Source organism: Tenrec ecaudatus, chromosome 6 (assembly GCF_050624435.1).
Source record: "Tenrec ecaudatus isolate mTenEca1 chromosome 6, mTenEca1.hap1, whole genome shotgun sequence".
NCBI lineage: Eukaryota > Metazoa > Chordata > Mammalia > Afrosoricida > Tenrecidae > Tenrec > Tenrec ecaudatus.
In genome coordinates this window covers 101,418,309-101,446,300 of record NC_134535.1, presented here as the reverse complement: position 1 = coordinate 101,446,300, position 27,992 = coordinate 101,418,309, and the positions used below count along the sequence as shown (strand labels likewise).

The window sequence follows — 27,992 nt, the reverse complement described above, 5'->3', positions numbered from 1 at the left end:
CCAAATCCCCACTAGATCCCTAACCTAGACTGCCCTGTGGATTCTGAGTTGACGCTGTTAAACTGATGTGAACTTCACTCAGCACAGATGACTTAGCACGAGCATCTGGCTTTGATGGAATAAGAATACGCCTAAAAGTCTCGAGTTCTCAAATGTTTCCTCAAGACACTGATAAAATAGGACAAACTTCTTTGAAACCTCATGGATAGCTTTATTTTGTATATTACACAGCATTCTGCCATTTGATAACCAAGGGTCTCTTGGGGTACAGTGTCTCTTAAACACATAGAAAGAAAAGCTGTGTTTTATGCTAAACAGCTCACTGACACTAGACCTCCCCTTATACATGGTTTTGCTCTCTGCAGTTTTAGTTATCCGTGGACTAGGGGCAGAAACATATTTAATTTGTGCCCTTTCAGAGTTGTGGGGTAAAGTTCCAAGCAGTCCTGATCCCTACTAGAGCGGGCTTCCTCCCAGAGCCTGGGAAGCGCAGCTGGCCACATCTGGCTGGCTACCCATGATTGTCTCTCAGAGCACCCTGAGGACTAGTTCACTCAAAACAGTGACAACAAAGGGATCTGCTGGGTCAGTTACATTCAAGGCAGAGACCAGCTCAAAAAGTTACAGCTGATTTTGCCAATTCCAACTGGGTAATCATGACCGATTTTATTTTTCCCAAAAGGTGTAGGATGATTGAAAATACAGAAATTATTTTCCAAAAAAAGGAAGAAAGAAAGAAAGACTGCAAGGGTGAGAAAAAGGCCACGAAGTTGCACAGAAGGATTTTTTTCCCATCATGAGACTGAACATGCTCATTCTCAGAGGACAGGAAGGGCTATCAATGAGAATTTACTGAGAGCCCTTACGCTATCCACCTTGTACGATAGCCCCGATCTTGCCCCTTCAGACGTTTGCTTTCCCCAAACTCAAAGGACATTTAAAAAGGAACACAAAATTTAAAAGAAGAATAAAACAAAACAAAAAAAGTTCAAGATCTGTTTGTTGACCTTTAGGAGTGTTTTCTGGAGGAGTCCGATGGGGTGCCACACCTTGGCCCCTAGGTCCATCCTTGATACTCCCTCTGGACCTCCTTGCTCTGCTTCCCCCACTGCTCAAGTGCACACCCCAGTGATTTGCCACAGTGTGGTGGAGTCAGTGTGGTGGAGTCACACATCCCACACTGTGTCTCCGGTGCTGTCCTGTGTAGGGCCACGGGTCAGTGCAGGATGGCGCATCTCGCCATGGGGCTTGCCATATGGTCCTCTCTGCATTGGCCGCTCCGAGCCGGGCTATCATCCTCAGGGCTTGGTGGGCCCAGCTGTGCTCCACTCCCTTCCTCCCTCTTCATTTGCTTCAGCATCCTTCTGGGTATGGTCGGTCAGTTCCTTTCCCTCACCAGACGATCTATTTTCATTTTCTGTGGCACTCCCTTCCATGGTGGGAGTCAGGCTGATTCTGGTTAGGGCTGGGCGTATGGTCCAGTCTTTTTGTGGATTCCTCCAGTTTTGTTTTTTTCTTCTTTTAAATTTTGTATGTCACTAGCTTTTTTGTTTGTTAGCTTGTCAGTGTCATCGCCATGTTCTTATGTGTCATTGTGTTTGGTGCTCTTGAAGCCATCTGCAATTTTATGTGCATATTATTATCTCTGCAGGTCCATCTAGATAAGATAGGCTGGATAAACAATGTGAGAATAACCGGACCAACAGTCCCGGAGGGACATGAGAGTGTGGAAGGTGGGGGAAGGGAGGAGGTGTTGGCCAACCCAGGGACAAGGCAACAGTGAGTGGTTCAAAACCAGTGGCAGGGAGGGGATGGGATGACTGGTAGGGAGTGACCAAGGGCAATGTAATTGAGAGGAATTACTGAAACCAGAATGAAGGCTGAATATGGTAGTGGGACAGGAGGAAAGTGTAAGGAAATAGAGGAAAGGAGTAGGAGGCAAAGGGCATACATAGAGGCCTAAATACATATGTAAATATATTTGTGATTATGGGGGAAATAGACCTATGTGCACATCTTTATAGGTTTAGTAGTAGGGTAGCAGGTGGACATTGGGCCTCCTCACATGCATTCCCCTAATACAAGAGCACCTTGCTCAGCTAAATGGTCATTCCATGATACCCACCTTCCCGACATGATCGCTGAAGAAAAACGTGTGCATAAGCAAACATGGTGAAGAAAGCTGATGGTGCCCGGCTATCAAAAAGATACAGCGTCTGGGGTCTTAAAGGCTTGAAGGCAAACAAGCGGCCATCTAGCTCGGAAGCAACAAAGCCCACAGAGAAGAAGCACACAGCCTAAGTGAACATGAGGTGTTGAAGGGATCGGGTAGCAGACACCAAAGAACGAAAACCATCACTGTGTGATCACCTTCCCCATATAAATGCTGAAGATGAATGTATGCATAAGTAAGTGTGGTGAAGAAGGCTGATGGTGCCCAGCTATTGAGAGATATAGCATCTGGGGTCTTAAAGGCTTGAAAGTAAACAAGCAGCCATCTATCCCAGAAGCAACAAAGCCCACATGGAAGCAGCACACCACATGTGTGATCATGAAGGTTCAAGGGGACCAGGTTTCAAGCACCAAAGGCGGGGGGGGGGGGGAATCACATCGCTGTGAATGAGGGGAATACGTGATGGGGACCCAATGGCCATCTGTACACAACTGGACATCCCTTGCAGAGTGGTAGTGGGGACGAGATGAGTCACTCAGGGTTCAGTGTAGCAATAATGAAACTCACAACCTTCCTCTAGTTCTTAATTGCTTCCTCCCCCCCCCCCCCCGCTGCCCCCACTATCATGATCCCAATTCTACCTTGCAAACCTGGTTAGACCAGAGGATGTACAGCGGTGCAGATGGGATCTGGAAACACAGGGAATCCAGGACAGAAGAACCTCTCAGGACAAGTGGTGAGAGTGGCGATACTGGGAGGAAAGGGGGTGTAGAAAGGGTGAACCAATCACAAGGATCTACATATAACCTCCTCCCTGGGGGACGGACAACAGAAAAGTGGGTGAAGGGAGATGCTGGGCAGTGTAAGATAAGATAAAATAATAACTCATAAATTATCAAGGGTTCATGAGGGAGGGGAGGGGAAGGAAAATGAGCTGATTCCAGGCACCCATCGCAGGCGAGTTTTGAGAAAGATGAGGGCAACGAATGTATAAGGGTGCTTTACACAATTGATGTCTGTTTGGATTGTGGTAAGAGTTGTGTGAGCTCCAATAAAATGATTGCAAAAACAAAAGGAAGACAAGTTGAGTCCTTCCAGGAGTCCAGAACAGCTGTCTTGATGTGGTGCCCACTGAAGATTACAGACTTCTTTGAGGAAGGGCTGTTGTTAGACGCTGTCTAGTTGGTTCTGATTCATTGTGCTCTTAAGCACCACAGAATGAAACCCAGTCCAAACCGGCTATCCTCAAAACTGTTACGTTGTGGCAGCGTGGTGTTACTCTACCTCATTGTGGGTCTTGGCCTTTTTCTGCTGAGTCCATGCCTTCTTCAATACGAGCATGATGTCCTCTCCAGGCACTAGTCTTCTTGGTGCCAGGTTGAAGGTTTTAAGGAGCACTCTGGCTGTCCTTCTTGAGCACGAATGTATTTGTTTTGCTGGCAGCTCCCACACTTTCAATATTCTCCACCCACACCACAATTCAAATACATCAAAGCTTCTCAGGTACTCCTCAGTCACTGCCCAGCTTTCACACGCACTTCGGACAACTGAAGATTTCCCGGCTTGAGTCAGGTGGACCTTAGTCCACAGAGTGACATGACGCTCTTTCATCCTTCAGTGAAGTCTCTCGCACCGGATTTGCCTAGTGCTATATTGTTCGGTTTCTTGACTGCTGTTTTCATGAGTGTTGATTATGGATTCAAGTAAAATGAAAATGAAGAAATAGGGAGATGGAAATACTGCTGTCAGATGTATAATTTTAGATGGAGATGGTAAGAAACAATAGCTTCACGGTTTTGATATTTTTGTCTAACAAGGGATCCTTATCACCTTGGGACAATATGATTTGCTCACCCTGTACGTATAGGAAAAAATTGTATCCAGAGAGTTCAAACCTCGCCGAGGTTCTCAGCGTCCACAGGGTGTCTTAGAGTGTCTCCCTCCGAAAGGGCAGCCGTTTCTGGATGCGATGAGCGGGCGGGTTTCAATTTCGCTTTTAATTGCTACCATTAGTTGTAGAGTGTTCAAGCATCAGCTTTTTATCTTTGAAATGAAGCTGCTGCCTGCCAAAATCCATGGCCAAATGGGCTTTGATTAAGTGGTAAGCATCGTTAGAAGACTCCAACGCCGTAACTGGTGTGTTTTCAAGGCAACGGTTTTTACACAGGACAGTGCTGTTGTAAAGCTCCTTATAAAATCAGATGTTGAAAGTGAAACAGAATGTGTAAGCTGATGGAGACGAGGAGGAAGTTGACGACTGGATCCCAATGCCCCGGTGTTTACAGACCGCCTTCGTGCTGAGGAGCAGAGGAAATCACTCCACTGGCGTCTGTCAGAATTCCCATGCACATGGACTGAGATGGAGTCCCAACAGAGTGTGTGAGTGTGCGGATCTTCCTGGGGAAACAAGTTCATCGCACCACAGACACACACGCACAAACACCTGCAGCAATAAGCCTCTGCTGTATAGGTATAATGATGATCACCGTAATGGCAACAACATGATAATAAGAAAATTAGTATGCATGTCAAATTGCTTATTTTCATTTTCCATTTTCTGAGTGCTACCCTGCCCAGTATTAATGTCAGGTACATTATTTTAAAATAAGAGAAAAATTTAGCGAATAGTTGTCTTCATTTATTCATTCAATCATGGAAGTCCAAAATAAAGTGACAACCCAAAATAAATTCATCTTGCATCCAAAGCATTTCCTTTTCCTTACAGTATCTGGTTTCCAGTTAGGAAATCCCCTCATGCCTCCCTCGGTGGTAGAACCGAAACATGCTCTATCCCCCATCCCCCACCCCACCCCACCCCCACCTTGTTCTCACTCTGGGAGTCTAAAGGGACTTCTTTGGCCTGATTGGTTATCTCACACTCCCAAATAAGACTTTGACGTGAGGAAAGAAGGGATTGGTTGAAGTGTGGGGGAAACAAAGGCCCATGAAGAGGGTAATACACGGACAAATTCGCTATGCTCATATTGGAAGGAGCTTGGGAGGCTGAGACACTCAGGGAGACAGGAGTTCAAGTTCATGGTTTGGAGATGTTTCCCAGTCATATTCTCTAAGTAAAAGTTATTCCCCACAATGTTCCCCCTGTCACCATGCCAAGTTTAAGGTGCTGCTTGCAAGTACATGGTTGCTACCCTATATACTTGCAAGTTATCTGTTCGAAGGCTATCTGGCTGAAGACTGTCTGACATCAAGAGCAACCAGACCCTCTTCTCTGTCCCACTCTAAGTAGGGCCCACTCTCTTCTGCTAAGGATCATAGACTGTTCCCCTGGAGAAGAGTTCGGGGACACCTAAGGTCAAGTCAGCTCCGAGACAACTAAGGTTAAGTCGCCAGCTTAACTCTAGAACCCGCCCATTTGGTTATGGCTCTAGTACTATGCTTCCTATTGCACACCTAGCCCTAGCGCATCCCGTCCCCTTCCTGTTACAGCTATGTGTGTGACATGGTTGCATGCCTAAGACAGATAACCTTGCGAGAGAATACATTTGGTCCTCACTCTGGTTCCAGTTGCCTTTAAAGATGTGAGCCCTTGAATGCCTTGCCTGATGTTTCTTTAATTTACTCCTCAATTATAGAACTGCCCCCTAGGGCCCATTTGGATGTGGAGGCTGGTCCCCCACAGGAATGGAGCTGTTGTTTGTTCCTGTGGCAGTGTTCTAGAGAGACAGCCGCCTGCTATCAGCAGGTGCTTTAGCTCCCGTCAGTGCTGTGAACTCTCCTGCACTCTCCCAATATGCATTTATCTCAGGGAATTCTAACTGGATGTCAGGTGCTCAATCCAAGGAATAACTGTCAGATACTCACTGAGCAGAGAAACAAGGAAAAAGCACATTGACAGACTGGACAATTTAGCCAACAACAAGGACAGAAAGCTAGAAGAACCCTCAGGGATGGGCAAATGAGTGATGCAAAGTGGTCCAAGGAGCAGTAATTCCCGAAGAACTCAGGTGAAGATTGACCATGGCTTGGGAACTCGTGAGATGTACTAAGTCCCAGACACACACGATAAGGACAAGTTGCAAAGAATGTTCTACTTTATTCAATGACAGGGCTACAAGCTGACATTTTTATGACAGAAAACACCCATCAGGACATGGAAAGTCTTCTGCTTTATTGTTTAAATTTAGGCTTGAAATCAAGCTATGATAGTGCAGACCACAACTTAATATCCTAGCGCATTCTAAGAAACTGTATTCATTTTTTCCCCTTTGTTCTGTGTGCTTGCCTTAATAGTGAGATCAGGCTTATCCATTTCATTCTGTTTACAACTGATTTTAAAACCCAGCTCATTATTAAGATTGTTTCTATCTGAATTTATTGGACCTAAACTCTTCCCAAGAGTCTTATTTTCACAAATTCACTATGCAAGCAACTCTCGTCGACTTTTCTATAGTATCATGTGAAAACTAAAGTTAAAACCCACAGTAAGATGCATCTTCACTCAAGGCATAAAGTAAAAAGAATTCTCTAGATTAAAAAGTACAATCAGCCCCAGGAAGAGATTGTCTATTTCTCTCCTAATCATACCTGAATAGGGACTCTCGTGAAAGCCACACTTCATTCTGCTTCACGGTTTTCCAAGAGAACAGCAGCAACAGCAACACGGTGGACGCAATCAGGGTGGTGGCCCCGCAACGATTGAGCCAAGTGCAGAGCTTGCTCAGTCCATGCACAAAAAGGATGCAGTAGCCCATGCTGGAAAACAGGACAGAGACGCAAGATTATTTTGGGGGTGCAACGGTTTCTCGTTAACCGCCTTATCCTACATAACTAACTTTCAAATAAAATGTGTCTTATGCAAGATAAAAAATGTAATCTCCCTGCTTAGACAACATTTATGAGTTAGTTTTCTTAAAGATTGTTCGCGCATGTTTGAGAGCTCGGCATTAGAGAGCTGAATAATCAGTCTATGTCATGCACTTAAACTGTCCCAGATTCCCGAAACTCAGGCATCCTATGAAGTCCCACCAGTGTGCTCTCAGTTCCCGGCTGGGGGTCCTACTGTGCGCCATCATGTCACTGGCACTGTCCGAGTAAACGCCCATCAGCACCAAGTAGTGACATTCAGGCATTACGCTGCACCGCTAGACGTTAAGGGTTCCCTGAAATCCTTTCCCAGCTTTGTAGAGGAAAAGCTGAGAGCTTTCTGCCTGGTCCTGGATGGTATGCTAGTCACCAAGGACACCGATCTCTCTCACCAGGCGTGTCCAGCCAAGTCCTCACTCCGAGGGAAAATTCACCTGAGTCTCCTAGTTTGAAAACCATCATAGACAAACCATTTGGGTGTGGCTGTCTTGGTGTCTCAGGACCAGTCCTTCTGACGGACACACGTTATCTGAATGTGTGGGATTCTGGTATCTCACTCTCGTGTCTTTGAAAGCCTCTGGCACGGTGGAAGGAGCATGGCACCGTCTCCATGCTCACAGCAATGTTCCTAGTTGCCTATTGACCCTTTAATACACACATCCAGTCTGCCCTCACTATTCTGTGTGCATGTGAGTCAAAACATACGACGGAGATAACTACACACTACTTCAAAATGCCCTAACAGTTACAGATGCTTGCGGAAAGATGCGCTGCTTCAGAGTCCGGAACGCGTGCTGTAAGAAGGCAAGTGTAGAACTCTGCGTGCGCATTTGTTACTCTGTTCTGTGTCTGGCCGGATGTCAAGCATTACACATGCAATTATGAATCAAACACGGGCCTTGTCCTTAAATAAAGCCACTCCGCCGAGTGAGGTAAGTCTTTCGTCTTATAAAAAGAAATGGCTGGACATTCTCCAAACCCACGGCCAGGATGGCGATTCCCACTGCGAGGGACTGCGAGGGCAGGAAAGAAGTGCCTCTGTGAGGAGGTTCTGAGCCTTCCTCATGCCGCCGCCTTTTCATTCAGCTCCTCTGGTGGAGGTGACCCCCGCAACCATAAAATCATTTTCGTTGCTACTTCGTAACTGTCATTTTGCTACTGCTAAGAATCGAGCGACCCCTGTGAACAGGTTGTTTGACCTCCCAAAGGGGTCGCGGCCCACAGGTTGAGGACCATTGGTTTGCAAAGTAGAAAGCCCTGTCATTGTCCTGTGGGGCAGCTGGTGATTTTGAACTTCAAATCTTGTGAATTGCAGCCCAACGCATCACCAGCACTCCACTGCAGGTCTCCTCGCTCCTAAATACAATTCTTTAAACATTTTTTTAAAAGCCTCTTTTTACTTTCCCTTCCTTCTTTTGTTCATTTTCCTAAATATCTGTGCTTTGGCGTCAAAGGTAGGAAACGACAAGAGGAGTATTTGGGGTTTCTGACGGTAGGAGAAGCCAAGTTTGAACCCTCCATTTCCCACTTCAAGCCCCACAGGCCAGTTGGCCATACGGCTGAAGCTTCGGGGCTCCGTTTGCTCTGACAGGAGGCCTGCTGGTGCATGAGTTTGACATATCAATACCCGAAGAGCCACAGTTCGATGACCCTGGGCTACAACATAAAGTCACCAGTAGGAATAAAATTCCCAAATCGTCCCATTTCAACAACTCTTCATTTTCTACTCTAAAGGTATCCAGACGTAAACACACGGTGGCTGTCATTCCTGTGAGCGGCCAGGATGATGGCTCATGTCTACCGGCTGCTTACAGAGGAGGCCTCCAGCCCCGGCCCAAGCTGAGCCGGGCACGTCGCAGCAACATAGGCATTCTGGCTACCGTCTTTCCTTCATTCGATATGTGATGCACAACTGCCTGTGACGGGCACCAGGAACACAGCAATGTGCCAAAGGGCGATCATCCTTATCCTGAAGAGACTCACAGGAGAAGCGAGTGAGCTGTTGTCCAGTGACAGCTCAGAGGACAGAGAAGGGGAGGCCAGAAGATGGACATTTTGAGCGAGGTGCTCTGGAAAGGTTCAGTGAAAAGACAGCATCCGAGCAAAGATCTGGACTAGAAAGGCGCGTGTGAAGCCGAGACCCACCACGCCATTGCCAGTGCTCGCCTCACTCCTGCCTACAGTCACACCACTTAGAGGTCACACGTACCAAACACATCCTGTGTGCCAACCACTTTCTAGATGCGACCTCGGTGTATCCTCGTGAACCTGGGCGTCACTGTGATGGATTCATATTTACCAGAGAGAGCAGCGAGGCAGAGAGAGGTAAACTAAGTAGTCAAGAGTAGCGCACAGGTGTGAACCCAGGATCTCACAGCCCAGAGTCCATGCTCCGTCCGTCCGTGAGTCCGTCCGTCGCTGCAGGGGTTCTGCCCTGCCTCACTGAATCCTGTGGCCCCCAGGCTGTAGCTGCACTCAGCTCCTCCTGCTTCCTTCCAGCTACTCCATTTGCAAGCTCTCCAGAGTTGTGAACTGCCTGCTGGCAGGCTGGGGCAGGAAAACACTGGGCCGCCAACAACTGCGCAGCAAGGCCCACAAGGGGCAGAAGACAGAACCAAATTAACAGCGTCCATAAAAACAATGAGCTCCTTTTAATGTCTGTGTGTTTGGTGCACTGCTTTCCACGGCAGGCGCCATGCTAAGGGCTTGATGGGCGCTCACCACAAGATGCACAGGACAGACACAGACACACCGCGTACGGCGACATTGCACTTCACGAGCGCACCCTCTTGCCCAACAGCATGTGCTTGCTGTGTGCCTGGGCGCTATCGCATTCTGGCTTTCAGTGACCTTAGAGGACAGGGCAGAGCGGCCCTGCGGGTTTGAGACGGCAAGCCTTCGTGAGCAGAGAACGCCTGGACTTCCGTGGAGGGAGCGGCTGGTGGTTCACGCTGCCGTTTGTTAGCAGACTAGCATGTCACCACGACACCGCCAAGGCTCCTTCTGCGTGTCTGAGTTGGTTGGTGTCTCACAGTAGTTCAAACTCTGTCATAATGCTTTGCACAAGCTCACCCCCACTGCTTATTGAGTTGATGAACACACAACAGACGAGAGCATAATGTAAACATAATCTGTATCTGCCAGGGGGCACCGAAAGCGTCCTGTGCCTCGCTTAACTTGGGGAATTCACTTGACCGCAGTGGTCTGGAACTAAACCCGCCATGTCTCCAAGGGAAGCCTATATGACCTAATCTGAAATGTAACCCTCAGTGTGCTTGATGCAATTCATTTATGGGTTGTGGTAAGATCTGTAAGAGCCCCCAATAAAATGATTAATAAAAAATGTTAAAAATCACACACACAAACAAAAAAACCAACGCTCAGGTTTCTTCATTTCATCAGTGAGAGCACGGACGTGCAAGGAGTGAAATAACTTGCCTGATCTCCCCACGCTGGTAATACAGCCAGATTCAAGACAGTCTCCTGACGTGAGGCAATCCCTTTGGATTGTGTGACTTTTTGTCCTTGGTAAAATTGTCCGATAGTAAATATTCCAGGCTTTTCAGGCCATATGGCCACTGCTGTTAGTATGCAACATTCTTTGTAGTATAAAACAACACCCATCGGCACTATGTAAGCACACGGGCACAGCTATGCTGTGGCAATATTTATTTATACACACAGGTGGCCGGGCCCATGCTCGCTGACCCCTGCTACAACCAAAATACAGGCGATCACCCTTCCTTTCCACTCAGCACAGGCATCTGTACCAAATAACATACCCTGCCCCCTAAAGGCTCCTACTGACATGTGGTTTAAAGGAAGGTTAAGCCATATAAACTAATCTCGACTTAGGTTTGCAAATTTCTTCGAGAGTATCACATTCTTTAAAACCCTGACACAAATATCACAGAGATTAAGATACTTCTCTGTTAGGAAACTTCATCTTTCAACATCTGCTTTCATGCAGAGCTCAGCAGCAGGGGGGAGAGGCGTCCCTCCCCATTGCTAAGGGCAGGGTAAGAGCTCCTTTTGAAAGTGGACAATCAAGCAAACAGAAAAGTACATGTTTTCCGGGCCTCCCGATGGGTGAAGACACGGGAGTCTAGCTTGCTCTTGGTAATACAGAAAATGCTGGTTTGCTGACCGGGGACCTGGGCACAGAGCACAGAGGAGCCTATGCAAAGCGCTGATGCTTGCCGGCCTCATAGCCTGGAGGACCAGAAGCCAAAGGTCTGCTTTAGCTCAGTGCTGAGATGCATCTCCACTGCACACACAGGGCTCTGCTGCGGTCCCAGGGAAGGGCGCCGTCACCTGCATCCAAGAGGCTGGTACCTCCACTTGAACACGGCCGCATTCACAAGCTGCTCGGCATGCAGTGCTTCTTAGGACTAAGGACACGCTTCTTGAGCTTGTGCTTTTCTGACCCATGTCCCAAGAGAATTGAACGGGAAATGCAACTCGATGACAGGCGAATAAGGAAATATGCTAAACCTGTTGTTTGAGAACGTTGTGAGCACGTCCTCAAGTGTAAACAGTATGTGCTTGTGCTTGGGTGAACCCTACCCAGAGGCTTCGAAGGGTGACAATGTGTGCTGCCCCTGTTGACCCCAACCGGACGTGGTGACAAGACGCTCTGCCTCTAGGGCATGTATTTTGCGATGTTTCCTGTGGCTTCGCTTTTTGGTTAATGATGTGCAACAAAGTTTTTCTTTGCTTTTTAAGCTATGAAACAGCCCTGTGATTCTACCTTTTAACCTGTCAGAAAGCTTCAAACTATGTGCTATGGAGATCTGTAAATACTATCGAAACAAGACAGACACAGTTTTAACCTCCCTGCCTTCAAGTGCAACTGGCCAGCGGGTTTCCTGGACCGTGACTGTGCCCGGCGCGGAACCCTTGCTCAGTCCTGCTCCCCGGAGCACCTGTGGCTTGGCAACCTTCAACCTGGCAGCTCACAGTCCCACTCAGAACCATGACACCATTTCATGATTCCTAAAAAAGCCCCAGCCTGAGGTCAGCTTTGAAGAGTCTGCACATTAGGAAATAACCTCCTATTGAAACAAAATATATCGAGATTGATTAAGGACCAAAAAAATCAAACCCATTGTCATCAGTGAAGAACACTCAAGATCCAAGGAAATAAATAATCCCAAGGATTAATGGACCACAGGAACCACAGTCCCCACTACACAGTCCCCACTCCTCCATCCTCACTGCAAAGAGCTAGATAGTGCCCTGCTACCACCATCAATTTCTCCATTGGGGCAGCCTTGGAAAAACATGTAGAACCGAATTCAAAATCAAAAAGGAGACTCAACTTACTGATCTGATCGAGATTGATGAAATCGGCAAGTCTGCAAGTCATATGGCCTTGTTCAAACTAAGAGCAGTCCACCCAGGAGGGTGACTTTTCCGCCAAACACAGGCCTTAGACACTGATGAGGAAACTCTCCTGAGAACAATTAGCCAGGAGCAATCCAACGGGTAGCATTTGAACCAGAACAAGCACTTTTTGGCAAGAGGGGGTCGGAAAGAAAGGTGAATCAACACAAGGAGCGAAGGGAGCTGGTGGGGAGAGTGCTGGCGCACTGGGGGCATTTCAACTAATGCCACAAAGCAAAAAGCGTACAAATTACTCAATGGAAACCTAATTTGGCCAGTAAACTTTCGCTCAAACCACATTAAAAAAATAAATATGAAAAACACACCAATTCAGCAACTTCCCAAATACAACGAAGTTCATTATATTATTCAGGAGGTGTCACCTTTCTTGAAGCATTTATCGCCAGCTTTAGTCACGAACTCACAACCACTCTAGGTTTCTCACCGAATCTTTTGAGCTGCCATCTCTCTTTCAGGCTCCTGAAAGCCAAGTCCTCTAAGAGCAGGAGCACACACTTAGGGGCAGCAGATACGTGTCCTGGTACAGAAGGTATGATGATAAGATTCACAGCGTAGAAGAGAATTCACTAGAGAATGGAAGTCTGGAAGTCGGGGTTCTTCTCTGTCACCCTAAGCACCTGGCTCAAAACAGGGACCCCTAAATGTGGCACCATCACTGTAACTGAACGTATCAGAAAGGAAGCTGGACACACAGATGCATTTAAAAATAAGCGAATTCCGGTTTGGCTGTAAATAGCAACACGGACAAGTCTGTATCGCTAGGAGAACTGTTCAGAGCACGGCTCGCTCCCCATGCCGGTGCCTCTACCCCAGCCCTGGTTTCCTTCTTTCGCAGCCTGTTCTAGTGGCCACAGCGCAGTTTTCCATCTGAGCCTGAGGGGCCTTTTGGCCAAAAGCAAAGAGCTCCCAAGTAACTCCAATTTTACTTCTACACATGATAAAAACTACTCTCTCTACCCTGGCAGAGCATACTCCTCTTCAGATCCTGAATTCTGTCACTTCTTCCACCGATGACTATTCCTTGATGGTCAGTGCCCACACTCCCAAGCAAAGGCACAATGCCCAATCCCCTCACTGCCTGTTGCTGTCCACTCCTCTATCCCCTGCAAGAACAGACACAACAGAGCTGGCTGCATAGGCATGTGCCTTCATCATCTATCTAGTGCTCTTCAATTCCCTGCACCACATTTTTATCACACATCTATTGTGCTGAGTGCCTGAGAAAACAGAGCCATACAAAATGGTGCCCCCAACCCTATGGGAGCAAGACAACCAAAGTTTATAAATGAGCTTATTTCCCCACCTCCTCTAGATTTGCTAAAATTTGATTAACGACTCACTGGTTTCAAGGTAGTCCCTTGCACAGAATCCAGGAGCTAAAGAAAAGAACACATTCACCCCAAACAAAGAACCTTGTTCCCAAAAGGCAATATTGAGATCCGCTCAAACCTTCCCCGCAAAGCCATGGCCAATGTCAGAGTGTCTGGATGGTGTAAATAACCAGAGTGCTCAGCTACTAGCTAAAAGGCTTGAAGTTTGAGTCCAATGAAGAAGAAAGACCCAGTGGCAGGAGCTGTTTCATCTACATTTTCATCTTTCTTCTACCTTCCACCAAAGTCCATTTCATAAGCCCTTTGCATTGCTAATAGTGAGGCCAGCAGTTTGAAACCACCAGCAGCTCCTCAAAAGAAAGAAGAGGCTTTCTATTCCCATAAAGAGTGACAGTCTCAGAAAACCACTGGGGCAGTTCTATCTTGCCTACTGATAGGGTCGCCATAAGTTGGAACTGATTCGATGGCAGTGAGTTTGACTTTGAACTAGAGTGGATCACTTTTTAGCATGTGATCTTAGAAAAGAAATGAAGAGATGTGTACAACCAACAGGAGAAAGAAAGAGGAGGGGAAGGAGAGGCCTGCTATACCTTAATTTCCATTAACTTCGATTCACCTAGCCCATCCTTTGTACAAAACTAAAAATCAAACTCACAGCCATTCAGTTGATTCCGACTCATAGCGCCCCATAGTTCCAAGACTGTGACTCTCTATGGCAGTAGAACGCCCGATCTTTCATTTATCCAGGGCAGACTGAAACAATGACTGACAATGCCTGCAATGGCTGTCAGCATATTTCATATATCCATTCTTTTAGGCTCACGTGGGCCCAAACGACCTACATTCTTTGCATTTTACTTTCAAATCCTGATTTCTAAGAAACTTGCTGTTCACATCAGGAGTTATTACACCCAAGCATTTACATTTTATAATTGACATGGCTGTATAATAGAAGAGGGGATTCAAAAATTCCATGATCTCTCAAGTTTATTTTCCCACACACTGAGGTCCCCTGACATTCAGGCCATGATTACAGTCCAGCGGAACGGCATCCGATCTTTCTGCTCTCTGACCCCCTAAACTAAATCCGATTGGACAAGCAATCTTTCAGCTCACAGGCACCTTGACCTCCCCTCAGCCGTACTCTTTTCTACACTAGATCTTAGGCAAAAGACCGAGAAGCGATGAACCCTATTCTTTTCTATGTTATATTTGCCTAAAATCAACATCTTTAAGTGTATAGCATTCAAGTGAGAGTGTCAGCAAATTCCTCCTACCCTTCCTGGCCGTCCCCTTTGTCCAGTGCTGGCCTCCTGATGCATTGGTAACTGTCGGTCTAGTGCACGGCCTGGGCACTGCCCTTCTCAGAAAACAAAGTCTAGTTCCTAGATCTCACATCCTCCTCCCTGTTCAGGCCTCAAAGGGCTGGACAGAACTGCTCACTTCCCTACAGCTACCGCAAAGGGCCAAACACCTTCCAGTCAAAAACATATCTCCATTCTGACCTCACGTGTTAGGAAGTAGAACTTGAATTGATTTCTTTTTTAAATGTGGAAGAATATATGCAAGGGGGCTTCAAAAATTCATGAAAACATTAGAAAATTATTTTTCAATGCTTCTTTTCTACAAACTTTTTGAAGCTCTACCTCCCCCCTCACCCCCACACACTTTTATAGGAAGACATTGGTCAGTTCAACAATTGTGACCTGGGCAGTGACACTGATTATGGTCACAGTGTTGTACATCCCCACCTGTCTTTTCTAAATTGTGAATCCACCGTTAAGAGGAGCGTGTTCCGTGCGACTGAGTAGCTAGAGCAGACTTGCTTCATGGTCTCCCGGGCTCTCATCCTCACATAAGCAGCCGGTCAGGGCTTTCTCCCAGGGAGTCACTGGATGGCCTTGAACCACCAACCTTTCAATGAGCAGTGGGCGTCCAAACACTAGTCGCTCAGCACTCCGCACAACAGCTCATTGTTAGGAGCCATTGAGTGAGTTCAGACTCATAGAGGCCCTCTGTACAGCACAACCAAACACTGTGCAGCCCTGAGCCATCCCCTCTGGTGAAGGGTACGGAAAGTACCATGGACTACCAAAAATCATCGACAAAGATGAAAAATGAATTCGCTGCCATCAAGTAAATTCCAACTCACAGCGATCCGATAGGACAGGATAGCTCGATATGACTGTTTATGGAAGGAGAAAGCCACATCTTTCACCCTCCGAGCAGTCGGTGGATTCTAACGGCTGATCTTACGGTTAGCAGCCCAATGCATAACCCACTATGCCAAGAGGGCGCCAAAGAACTACCCAAAGAGCAAACAAATCTGTCTTGGAAGAAGTACAGCCAGAATGCTCCCTAGAGACAAAGATGGTGAGACTTCGTTCCATATACTTTGGACCTGGTAACAGGAGAGAGCAATCCTAGGGAAAGGACATCATGCTTGGTAAAGTAGTGGGTCAGTAACAAAAACAGGGGCCCTCGAGAAACGGGATTAGCAGCATCAACAACAACAATGAGCTTGAGTATAAAGACAGGGATTTAGAGCCCTCGACAGACAACACTCCTGTCCTCTCTCTCCCTGGTCACCACGAATCAGCTATATAATCCATTCCCATGGGACTCCACAGGTTTTTAAAAGGAGGTAATTAACATGGGACATATCACATTGTAAATTATTAAAATAGTTCCCTATAGGGGAAAAAACCCACAATTTCTGTACCAAATTTGTATTTTCCCCTGTTTGCCCTCCAATAGTAATATTGACCTTTTCTTTGTTCTTCCTCTTTAAGCCTTCTATGACCTCATTGGTTCCCTAGACCATAGTGCCCAATTGTTCTTTCTGAGAGAGCCTTTCTTTGGACTCCAACAGGAATAGCATACCTGGAAAATAGATTCAAGACAAAAACTGGATAATAATTGAATGGTTTTGAGGAGTTTCGTCCAGGTTTATGCATACATTCTTGGAGTACAGTTACTGGCTTCTTCATAATTGAAGCCTGGAGATACATCTATTGCCTAGGTTTTTAGTTGAGTGCCTCTTTGTCAAGCTTCATTTGGCTTTCCTAGCCCTCTAACATATTGCATTATGAGACCTTGAAAAAGAATCACGAAAATGAAAAAGCAAACAGCGCCTACCTGGCTCTACCAGATTCTTGAGCCATGTACTATGGCTGTACTTGGTCCTAAAACTCTAGACCAGTGGTTCTCACCCTTCTTAATGCCTCAACCCTTTCACACAGTTCCTCATGTTGTGGTGACCCCCAACCATACAATGATTTCCATTGCTACTTCATAACTGTAATTTTGCTGCTGTTATGAATCAGGCGACCCCTGTGAAAGGGTCATTTGACCCCGAAAGGGGTCGTGACGTACAGATTGAGAACCGCTGCTCTAGACTCTTGTTACTCTATCTGTTCTCATGCCTTTGAAGGAATCAGTACTCTGGACTCAGCAGCAGTCAGCTTTGGAGGTAGTGTCAACTTGGCCTTCTGGGGGCAGTTACATAATCTCTTGTCTAGAGCAAAGGCGTGGAGTCTAGCCTGTCAATCAGGTCATAGCCATCAATGCCTCTGTGTGGGCATGGCCTTCTCCTGAGGATTCTGGGAACTCCTGTCACATGGAATAATGCTGATGACAGCCAGAGGCCTGGAGCAGGGGGGGCCACATGGGGAGCCACGCCAGCACTGAGATGCTTCCACAAGACTTTTCATCCACTGGCCTGTGATGCTTTTGGCATCGTTGCATGTGCTGTGTGAGTCTGTAGAAGAATTTATGGACTAGTATCGGATATATGGGCTAATATCAGATTTATGGGGTAATATTGAACTTATGGACTTGATCTGGACTGGGATGTTTTCTTAATATAAAACTTTGATATAAAACTCTCTCTTACACACATATGAGTGTCGCTAGATTTGTTTCTCTAGTTACCTAAGACTAACACACTTTGAAACTATTTAAATCATATATGTTTGATAAATTCTATCCCACAAGACTGCCCCAGCTTACACGTGTTCCTGCCTATTTACTTTTTGATGCATTTTTTAGGTAGCTAAGGAATTGTTGGCATTCCAGTGAATAAACCACCGTTAATCTAAATGCATCTGGTTGACTATCTGATCACATTCTATCACTTTGAGAGCTTTCATCAATTCTTTCTGCTTCATCAATTCTTTCTGCTTCATCAATTCTAGGAAATTTGAGGCCTTTGAGACATTCTAATGTGATTTTTATAAAATACATAAAAAAGTACTCATAGTATGATATGCTGCTCTTGCCATAAGAATAAGAGAGACAAATTTCTATGAAAGCTTCATTTAAGCCTAACCTCTCTTAACTGATCAAAAAGAATATCCGCCACAAAACTGGTATAGATCACCAGCATAAAAGATTATTCCAGTTTCCCTTAGTGGTAAAATTCTGACCCTGAGCCAATAGAGATAGCCTATTTCTTTCCCTTCTGTTCACAGATTTCAAAGTACAAGTAGTATTTTGGGTCTTTCCTTAGTAAGGGCAAAGGGAGACCAGAAATCTGATCTGAGGAGGCAGAAAGGTGGAGGATAAAAGAACACTGTTGGTTTGACTTATTTCGTGCGTGTGTGTGTGTTCTTTTTTTTTGTAAAGTGGCCAGATCTGCCATTAGAAAACTCATCCATCCAGGCTTCAGTGAGGATGCACATGCTTTCTGTGGAGTTGGTAATAAGGCTTCGAAGCTGTACACTCTGGGGATGCTGTTAAAATTAAGATCCTGATTCACATATCTGGGCAGGAATGCAAATTCCCAGCAAGGCTTGACCCAAATTAATCAATTTTAAGACTTGACTCATATAGAAGCACTTGGCCCTATAACGATTTGAATACACACAAAGTTCAACTCCATTCCAAGGGTTGCCAGTCAAGCTACATTCATCTATTGTTCACTCAAATTCTGAAATAATACAGAACTTCTACATAAAGATGAGGGCCCATATCTTCCCTCAAAGCACTTGGGTACACACAGCACAATGGCAACGCTGACCGTGTCAAGGTCAGTTAAGGAAGGAGATTCATGCAGACAGGATTCCTTTGTGTAAAAAGACCGGGCCATGTTCGTCATTATCAAAAGCAGTGCATCCAGTGCACGTCTGTCATACCAGCCTGGCATGCCCACAGCGTCGCCTGGCCTGTCAGGGTGGAGACACCTTTCCTAATCATCTTCTGTTCTCCACTGAGATGCGCCGGGGTCACAGCCTGCATACAGCAGCACATCTTTTTGGTTTGTTTCCTTGAGACTATCTTTTAAAAAGGAAAACTGCACATATTTCTAAAATGGAGTAAACAGAAAATCAATCCAACCACAACAGCAGCATTTCTTCACACAGGCTGTACATTCTGACTTGGCCTGGCCCACCTCAGTCGCACAATTTTACACAATGACAGAATTCCACTGCCAGAGGGAAACCAGCTCCCGCGTACTTTTTAGTTACAATGATGACGATGAAGGACGGCCGGGATTCATTACTGGTACAACGTCCCACTCTGTTTGAAAGCCCGAGGAGCCTCGTGCGCAGCCTCCTACAATCTGAGTTAAATTCTTAAGTGTGGCCAGAGCTGTGGGCCTGGCTGGCTCCTTATCATCTCCATCTCCCTGCTCACCGTGCATTGGTGTCTGATGAGACCAGTTCTAGGAGGGAAAGCAATCTTGCAGGGTCAGGGATGATGTGGGTGTCACTCCCAGAGTAACTTGGCAATAGAGAAAGGTCTGGGGAATGACTTCATCTCAGAGCTGTGATTTGAAAATGCAGGAACTTGGGGAGGAGAAAAGGCAGTCATTTTTTAAAGAAGACTTCTTACTGAAGCTGACTTTGGATGCTCCCTAAGTTTGACATGCTTGTATATTTTGAATTTGCTTATCCATCCATCCACTGGTTATTACCATGCACTATGCAAATTAAGCAGCAATGGACATGGATGTACATTTGATTGTGTTATCAATTTTAGGTCTCTGGGTTACAGGGTCACTACAGTCAGAGCTGACCCAATGGAAGAGAGTGAGTGTATTTACCTCTAAAAAGCAGTTCGCCTCTGTCCTCTCAGGCTGCCATTGCATGGGATTTTTACATCAAAAGGAAATTCGATTTCTAGTTTTTTGCAAAATGGCTCTTCCATTTTCCATAATGGCTGTAATATTTTATAGTCCCACCAACAATGGGACTGTAAATTTCCCATAGGCTAGCCAAAATTAGATATTATCCATTATTTTAATCAGTGCTATTTCTGATGGGGTAAAATGGTTTCTCATTGTATTTGTTATTGTATTTCTCTAATGGCTAGCGATCATGAACATCTTGGTTGGTTACTTTGCTGCCTTCTTTGGTAAACAGTCAGCTTCCCCACAGTGTCAATTTATTTAGAATGGGCCAAATAAATCCCCAAAGAAACTTGCTTTCAATTGTATTCAGGCTGTGACCAGATTAAAGAGTTACCACTCCACCCTGTTCTTCCTACCACTGCTTAGCTGTTCACAGAAGATCCCATCATGAGGTGGATTATACTGTTAGATCATATCATAGTAAATCCCAGACTAGTCAAGTTGACAAAGAACTTAACTATCACAGTTTGGATGTCAATTTGGCTGGTCAAATGGTGCAAAAGTTAGGAGGTAGTCATCTCCTCTCACGAGCACTCATATAATGTAATCACTTTTATTTTAATATCTGCTTTGAGTAGACAACAAATTGAAATGTCATTTCCTTGGGGGGGGGCACGTTTGTAATATACTTCAACATTCTAGACAAGCTCTCTTGGTTTTTGGTTAATGTGGATCTAGCTGCTCATCAACTGACCTTTTTATGGACTTGAGCCAGCTGCCTGACATTTTGCCTGCCAATCTTGGGATATGTTAATCTCCATAATCTCTGATTCAGTAGCCATCTAGCCTACCAAACCTGGGACCATCTGTCTCTGGCAAAGTGGTAAATTGGGAGAAATCTCTAGCTTAAAGTGAAATATTTTCTATAAATAGAATCATATATATATAGTTATATATAATCACACTTATACACACATACATGCATACATATAGACCTATATAGATACCCACACACACATCTAGTAGGAAAGAGTGATTATATGTTGAGTTGTGATCCATAAGATCAGCAGTTTGAAACCACCTGCTGCTCTTCAGGAGAAAGATGGAGTTTTCTACTCCCATAAACACAGTCTCAGAAACTCTATCCTGTCCCATAGGGTTGCTGTGAGTTGGATTGACTTGATGGCAGTAAATTTCATTTCTTAATTTGGTGCAGTGCCTTGAGAGTTTTTATTTTATCAATTTAGTCAATGGTTCCTATATTTTATTGATCTTTTCAAAGAACCTACTTAGAGTTTTGTTGATTCTTCATATTGTTTCCTATTTTGTTTATATTATTTATTTTCTTGTTTGGGCTAGGCGTTGGCTTCTTTTGCTCTACTTTATCTTTCCAAGCTTTCAGTTTAATAATTTTGAACTTTTAAAAAATGTAGGCATCTACTGCTATGACTATTCCTTTGAGTACTACTTTAGCTGTTATCCAAAGGTTTTCATATGTTGTGTCTTCATTTTCACTTAAGTCTAGAAATTTTTTAATTGTTCCTCCAGGTTTCTTCCACGGTTCCACTGATTTTCGGTGTTCCTCTATCGATCCTCCTTTCATTATCAGCCAGGTGCTTAACTACTGCGCCACCAAGTTTCCTCTGAAAACATTAAATCCAAATCACTGACTGCTATGGAGCGGATCTGGCTCACAGTGATCTCATGGAGCAGAACAGAACTGTTCTATTCCGAGTTTCCAAGGCTATACACTTCTTTACAGAAGCAACCTGTCTTATCTTTTTCCTGAGTTGAATCGCCAGTCTTTAGAATCCCAGCACTTAATCCACTGTGCCATCAGAGATCCTTCTAAACAACCGTAAAGCCCCAGATCCACTGCCATTGTGTCAGTCCCAATGCACTGTGATCTTATATAGGGTTTCTGATCAACTGGTAGCTCTGAACCGTTGACTGTGTGGTAAGCAGCCCGATTCTTATCCCACAGAGCCATCCGGGGTTCCAGTCTAAATATTGGGACATACCAAATGCCCAGGAGAGTGAAAGAGTTAATAAACTAATAAAGAGCCAACAGTTCATAAACTCTTTGAGGGAAGATACTGAGCTTCCCTTAGTTTTGTAGTCTCAGATTCTAGTGTACTATATGCGATAGCGAAAGGTGCTCTATGCATATATGTTGATATCTGTTAAAGAACAAAATCTATCTAATGCTGGCCTGAAGTAAAACCATCTACAATGGACACTATTTGTTATTGGCAAGGCCTGACCAGACTATCTTATGACAACATGAGTACAGGCAACAAAAAATTCATGTTTTTTTTTCTGTATCAAATAGTATTTATCATGTAATAATTTTTTTTTCTAAATCGTACTGAGGACACATCAAGCAAATTGATGGCTGCTTTTCCTTTAGTCAAGGGACCACTGTGGCATAGTAGATATGTTGGATTGCAAGCCTCAAGGTCAACAGTTTCAACCCACCAGCTTCTCCATGGAAAAAAGGTGAGGCCTTCTGCTCTCATTAAGGTTTATAATCTCAGAACGACATAAGGATATTCTACTCTGTCCTATAGGGTCATTCTGAGTCATCATAAACTCAATGGCAGTGAATTTGGTTTTGATTTTGCCTTTAGTCAGAGAGCCCTGGTGGTATCAGTCAGGTGTTGGGGTTGTTAACTCTAGAGTCAATAATTCAAACCCTCCAGCCCTTCCACAGGAAAATGAGATGATCAGCTCTTATAAAGATTTACAGTCTCAGAAATCATACATAAGGTCTCCTTGAGTCAGAATCAGCTTGAAGACAATAGCATTTGGGTTTTGTTTTGTTCCCCCCACCTCCCTTAATCAAGTTAAAAGTAAGATACAGCAGTCTCAAGAAAAGTGTTAAATGCTTGGTTTGGGCAGAATCATAATATAAAATGAATTTCTAATTACATGGTTTAAAAAATTTTTTAATTCAATATCATAAATAAAAAATGATTTCCATATAATATTTTGTTTTATGAAACTGCCTTTTAGAAAAATTCATTATTTTCTATGTATTCGTAAATGCATATAATTTAAGGGTTCTTTTATAGAGTCCTTCTTTTTTATAAGAAAACCTGGGTATAAAGAAGCTTTGTGTCTTCTCATAATTGATAAATGACAGAATGAAAACCTTTCTCTGGTTCAGGGCCATTCCCAGGCCTCTGAGGAGAACAATGGCCTTGGAATGACGGCATTTGGAAAAGACGATGCAATTCGACAAGCGTCAGCACAGTCCAGATACAATATTCAGAGCGAGGTGGCATTATGTCAACACTCAAATCAAAATATTCTTTATAATTTTTCAACGTGTTTTCCTCAAGGAAAAGCATTTTGGAGCTGCTGCCCCTTCTTAACTGGAAGAAGAGAGAGATGAAAAGGAAAGACTGGAAGAAAAGGAAGGAAGCAAAGCACGGATACAGGTGAAAGACATGCTACTTAACACAGTTACGCAACTCATGCAAGTCAATGAATCTTTCTAGAAAAGTACTGTCATTATGTTTAATCAAACATAGATGTCTGGACAAAGACACGGTGCAAACAATTGCTGCTAAAAGCCTGAATGTACTCAAGTTGACATTTCACGTTGAAATGTAAAGCTCTCCACTGGGGGTAAACCACCCACTCTACACTCGACCTCCCGCACCCTCGCGTGGCTGTTTCTGAAGCTGAGGGGACGAGCACCCGAGCTCCACAAGGATGGAGCTGTCACACACACAAGGGCTGTCTCTGCGGAACTGCAGATGCTGGGGGCAGGGCAGGGCTCGTGAAGGAGGAGATCATGTGCAATAATTACCTAGGCATGTAAAGGACTCGCTCGGCCACCACAAAACCCACCCTGAAGCAGAGATTGCTGGCTGGAGTGAACGGGAAAACCAGGAACAACAAGCCCACTACAACTTCCTTGTGCTCCAGCCTCTGAAACACACAACAGTGAAGGACAAATTAATGTTTGGTTCATCGCACTTCAGGCAGCATTCCCCCATCTCTCTCCTTCCCGATTTCTCATGGAAGGAAGGAATCCATTAGACCACGCAGTAGGCCAAGGTCAGCAGAGAAAGCCCCCGGGCGTGTCAGGTAACTCAGATGAACCTGTGACGTACATACGCTCATGGAAAGGCCTGCTCTTTGCGCACTCGGGCTGAGCATAGACCACCACGCCTCCTTCTGCCCTGGCCCTGGAGCACCGGCCTCTGGGACCTGGCCCCTTTCAACCTTCCTGTGGCCCTAAGCACCTAGCTGCCAAGGGACATAACAGGTGGATTCAATCAATCACACTAAAGCTTCAAGGAGAATTTCGTTATTGTACTCTCAGAATTGTGTGTTGTTGTTAGCTGCCAGGTGAGTCAACTGTGACGAAAGGCAACACCGTAGGGGGTGGGCGGGGGGGGGGGGCAGAGTGGTTCCTTATGGAACAGATGACATTAAAAAAAGAAACAAGGCCGCCAGGAGCAGCAGCAGCACTCACAAAATCATGTGTTCACGAAAGAAAATATCATGTTAATGGTTCTGGCCACCAATTTTGTGCCAAAGTTTTTGGCACCTCTTAATTTAGGCCAGTATTCATTAAATGATGCATTCCATTAAAATTGTATTCCAATGAAATTATACATGAAAATATACCTTAAGCTATGTATTCCATTAAAATGTTAGCAATGAAAAAATTATTACAATTCATTAAATTCACAAAGCACCTTTCTCTGATGCTGTATGCAGTAATCTAAAGACTTTCCTGTCACATAATAGAAACACGTTTATTTCTAGGACTATGCTGTGAAGAACACGGTAAAGAGGAACTTGTATTTCCATGTGAGTGTAGGGTGGCTAAGAGTTGGCACTGACGTGGTGGCAGTGAGATACGGTACACAGGAGCCCTGGTTGCCCAGTAGGTTCCTCGAAAGGTCAGCTGTTAAAACCTCCTGGCTGCCCCATGGACAAAAGCTGGGGCAGGCAGCTTCAGGGAAGATTTGCGGCCTCAGAAATCTGTGAAGCAGTTCTACCCTGGCTTCTATGGACACTGAGAGTCAGAGCCATCTCCATGGAAATGGCTTCAGTTTGGGCTGATACAGTACAAACAGGATCACTGGTGGCACAACAGGATCACTGGTGGCACTGGATTGCTACCTAAAGGGTTAGCAGTTTGAACCCTCCAGCTGCTCTGCAGGAGAAAGATGTGACGGTGGTGCTTCGGTGAAGATGTGACAGTGCGCTTCGGTACAGATGGATGCCGTGGGAATCCTCCAGAGCAGATCTACTCTGTCCAATAGGGTCATGTAATTCAGAATTGACTCAATGTCAATATGCAATATAGAGGCATTTTGAAGAGAGACTTATTTAAAACAGATCTTAATGTATGGGATGGTTGCTTTTTTTTTCCTTTTAAGATAACGCTAACCAAATAGAATTTGGTATTAACAATTGTTAATGTTACTGATGAACATTTAATATTTCATTGTTTTTAATATACTAATTTTAAAAGAATGAATTGGAAATTTTAAAAATATAGAAGCAAAGTTACCCAATATAAACTCTAAGTACTTGAGGAGTACAAAAGAAAGGATGCTAAGCATCTTGGGATATTTTCACCTGGATCTTATTAAATTCTGTTTTATTTGCTACAACGTAATAGAATAATAAAATTACTGAAACCAATTCCATATGAACAAATGTTCTTTGTTCTCTTCTCTTAAATAATTAATAATTCTATAAGTAATGATTTTATTTTCTTAGTCTAAAGAAACCATATTATTGAGATTCAAAGGAAAAGAAAAAATAACTGGCCCAATACGCCTCTAAGTCAAATGTATGCATTAATATTATTTTTATGACCCACTAAAGTTGAAAAATATATTGAAAAAGGAACAAGTTTATTTTACTTAAAAGTTTCATACTGCATTTCTAACTTAGATTACACCTTGAGCTTGAGGCTTCCTCACCCCCATTATCATGACCCCAATCCTGCCTTTCACTGTAGACTAGACAGGAGCATGTGTACAAGTACAGATAAGCACTAAGAGCTCACAACACACAGACTCCAGGAACAGGAATGGGAGTAGCAGTACCAGGAGGGTAGGGGGAAGGTGGGGATTGAAGGGGAAGAAAGGAGAACCTATCACAACGATAGACACATAACCACCCCCTTCCTCCAAAAGGGACAAGCAGAAACATGGGGGAAGGGAGACAGTGTAATAGATGAAAACAATAATAATTTATCATTTATCAAGGAATCACCAGAGGGAGGGGGAAGGGAGGGGAAAAAAGAGGAGCTGACACCAAAGGCTCAATAGAAAGTAAATGCTTAGCAAATAATGATGGCAACATATGTACAAATATGCTTGATACAATTGATATATGGATTGTTATAAAAGCTGTAAGAGCCCCCAATAAAATGGTTGATTAAAATAAAGAGCTTTCTCAACAACCCAAAATCTATAATAATAAAAAAATGTAACTTTCAGTTAAAGAACTGAAACATGGAAGTAAAAAACAAAAAATCGATGGGCCCTATTCCTAAGAACCCTGTGACATGAAGAACAAGCATTTCATGCTAACACTGAAAGTAAACCCTAGACACTCAGTGTCTTGTTGAGTGTTACTTATTAATTGTGAACCTAATTTTGAGTAGTGAGTTGCTAGGCTCTTTTGTAAATATATTTATTTCAAGATAGTTAAATATACTTCTTTTGACTTCTTAAGAGCTGAAATACTTCTTGTAATATATTCACGTCTTCCCAAATTAATTTCTAAAGAGAATTTAATACACGGTATTTATTAATACTGTATAAAGTCAAGCTGCGTGCATGTGTACACAGAACTCAGATGGAGTCAGCAGCCAAATCGTGAATAGCATTGTCTAATGAACTGATGCCCCGCCTTTCATACAGCTCCTCATGTGGTGGTGACCCCCCCAAACCATAAACTTATTTTCATTGCTACTTCATAACTGTAATTTTGCTACTGTTATGAATTGGGTGACCCCAGTGAAAGGGTCGTTCAACCCCCGCAAAGGGGTCGCGGGCCACAGGTTGAGAACTGCTGGTCTAGCGAGATTTTGAATATTTAAGAACATGTTTCATTAAATTTCAAGTTGATCTGCCAAGCAGCAAGTTATAAAGGAAGGAAAAAATATGTCGTGGGCATGGTTGAATTTCCTAGAAATTCAAGGCTGGGAGGACACCCAGTTTGGAGTGCTACGGAGTAAAGATGTGATAAAATTGGCTAGTGAATTTATAGCTCATTTCAGTGATAGATTCAGATGAAACTCAAAATGTGGGAGTGAAAAAATGGAGAAAATGTATAACATTTTCCAAAGTATTCAAAGCCCATTCAATTCTTGGGTAACAGGCCAATAGAAACATTTTTAGTTCTACCAGACATAGGGGGTGAGGGGGTGGAGAGGTGGGATATGAGACTTAAGAAAATAAACCCTAGTAATATTGCCATTAATATAACTGGTTGAAATAAGGTAAATTAATTAACTTCCCAAGCTCTAACTTGATGATCGGTTGTAAATAAAAATGTATTGTTACCAATGTACTGGAAAGAAAACAAATGGTGTGCCAGGCTCCTTATGATAGATGTTAGGTTTGATTTTTCTTTTCTGACTTAGGCGGGCATAGAGAAGTAGCCCCCTGAGCTGCAAAGAGATAACAGTAATCTCTTAACACCCGTGTTTGTGCTCAGAGAATCACTCAGCCACCAAAGGTACAGTCATACACCGAGCCAACCGGTTAAGGCACAGCAGTGGCTTTTCCTTTAACCATAAAGGACTTCAGAGGTACAGCACCAGAACTCAAATATAGTCTAGTAGCAGCTGATTTAGTCCTTTCTCCCCTTACATCCAAGTAGCCCTGGAATATTCTAGGGTGTTAAGCACTGCACTATTAACCTAAAGATCTGCAGTTCTAACCCAGCTGCTCTACAGCAGAAAGATGAGGCTGTCTCTTCTCTTACAGTCTTGGAAACCCAATAGGCAGTTCCACTCTGTTTTACTGGGCCACTATGACTTGGCATGGACTCAAAAGCTTTTGGGTTGTTTTGGTTTTTCTTCTTCCATCCAGTTTACCTTTCAAAGCACAGGTCGAAGAAAGGAACACATGTCAAGTACAAACACTCGTGTACCCCATTTATGAATACACAAGTTGTGCACTATGGTCAGCGGTAT

General features: G+C 44.3%; 1 protein-coding gene across 1 annotated transcript in view; it reads right to left on the bottom strand.

Annotated features, from left to right (window-relative positions):
* The window catches only part of TMTC1 (transmembrane O-mannosyltransferase targeting cadherins 1), a 314,438-nt gene that overhangs the window by 92,141 nt on the left and 194,305 nt on the right, over window positions 1-27,992 (bottom strand). The window contains exons 9-10 of the mRNA XM_075551917.1: window positions 23,625-23,746; window positions 6,719-6,886 (exon numbers count right to left, since the gene is read on the bottom strand). Of these exons, the coding sequence (XP_075408032.1) occupies window positions 6,719-6,886; window positions 23,625-23,746 (290 nt within the window). The remainder of the gene's footprint in view (window positions 1-6,718; window positions 6,887-23,624; window positions 23,747-27,992) is intronic.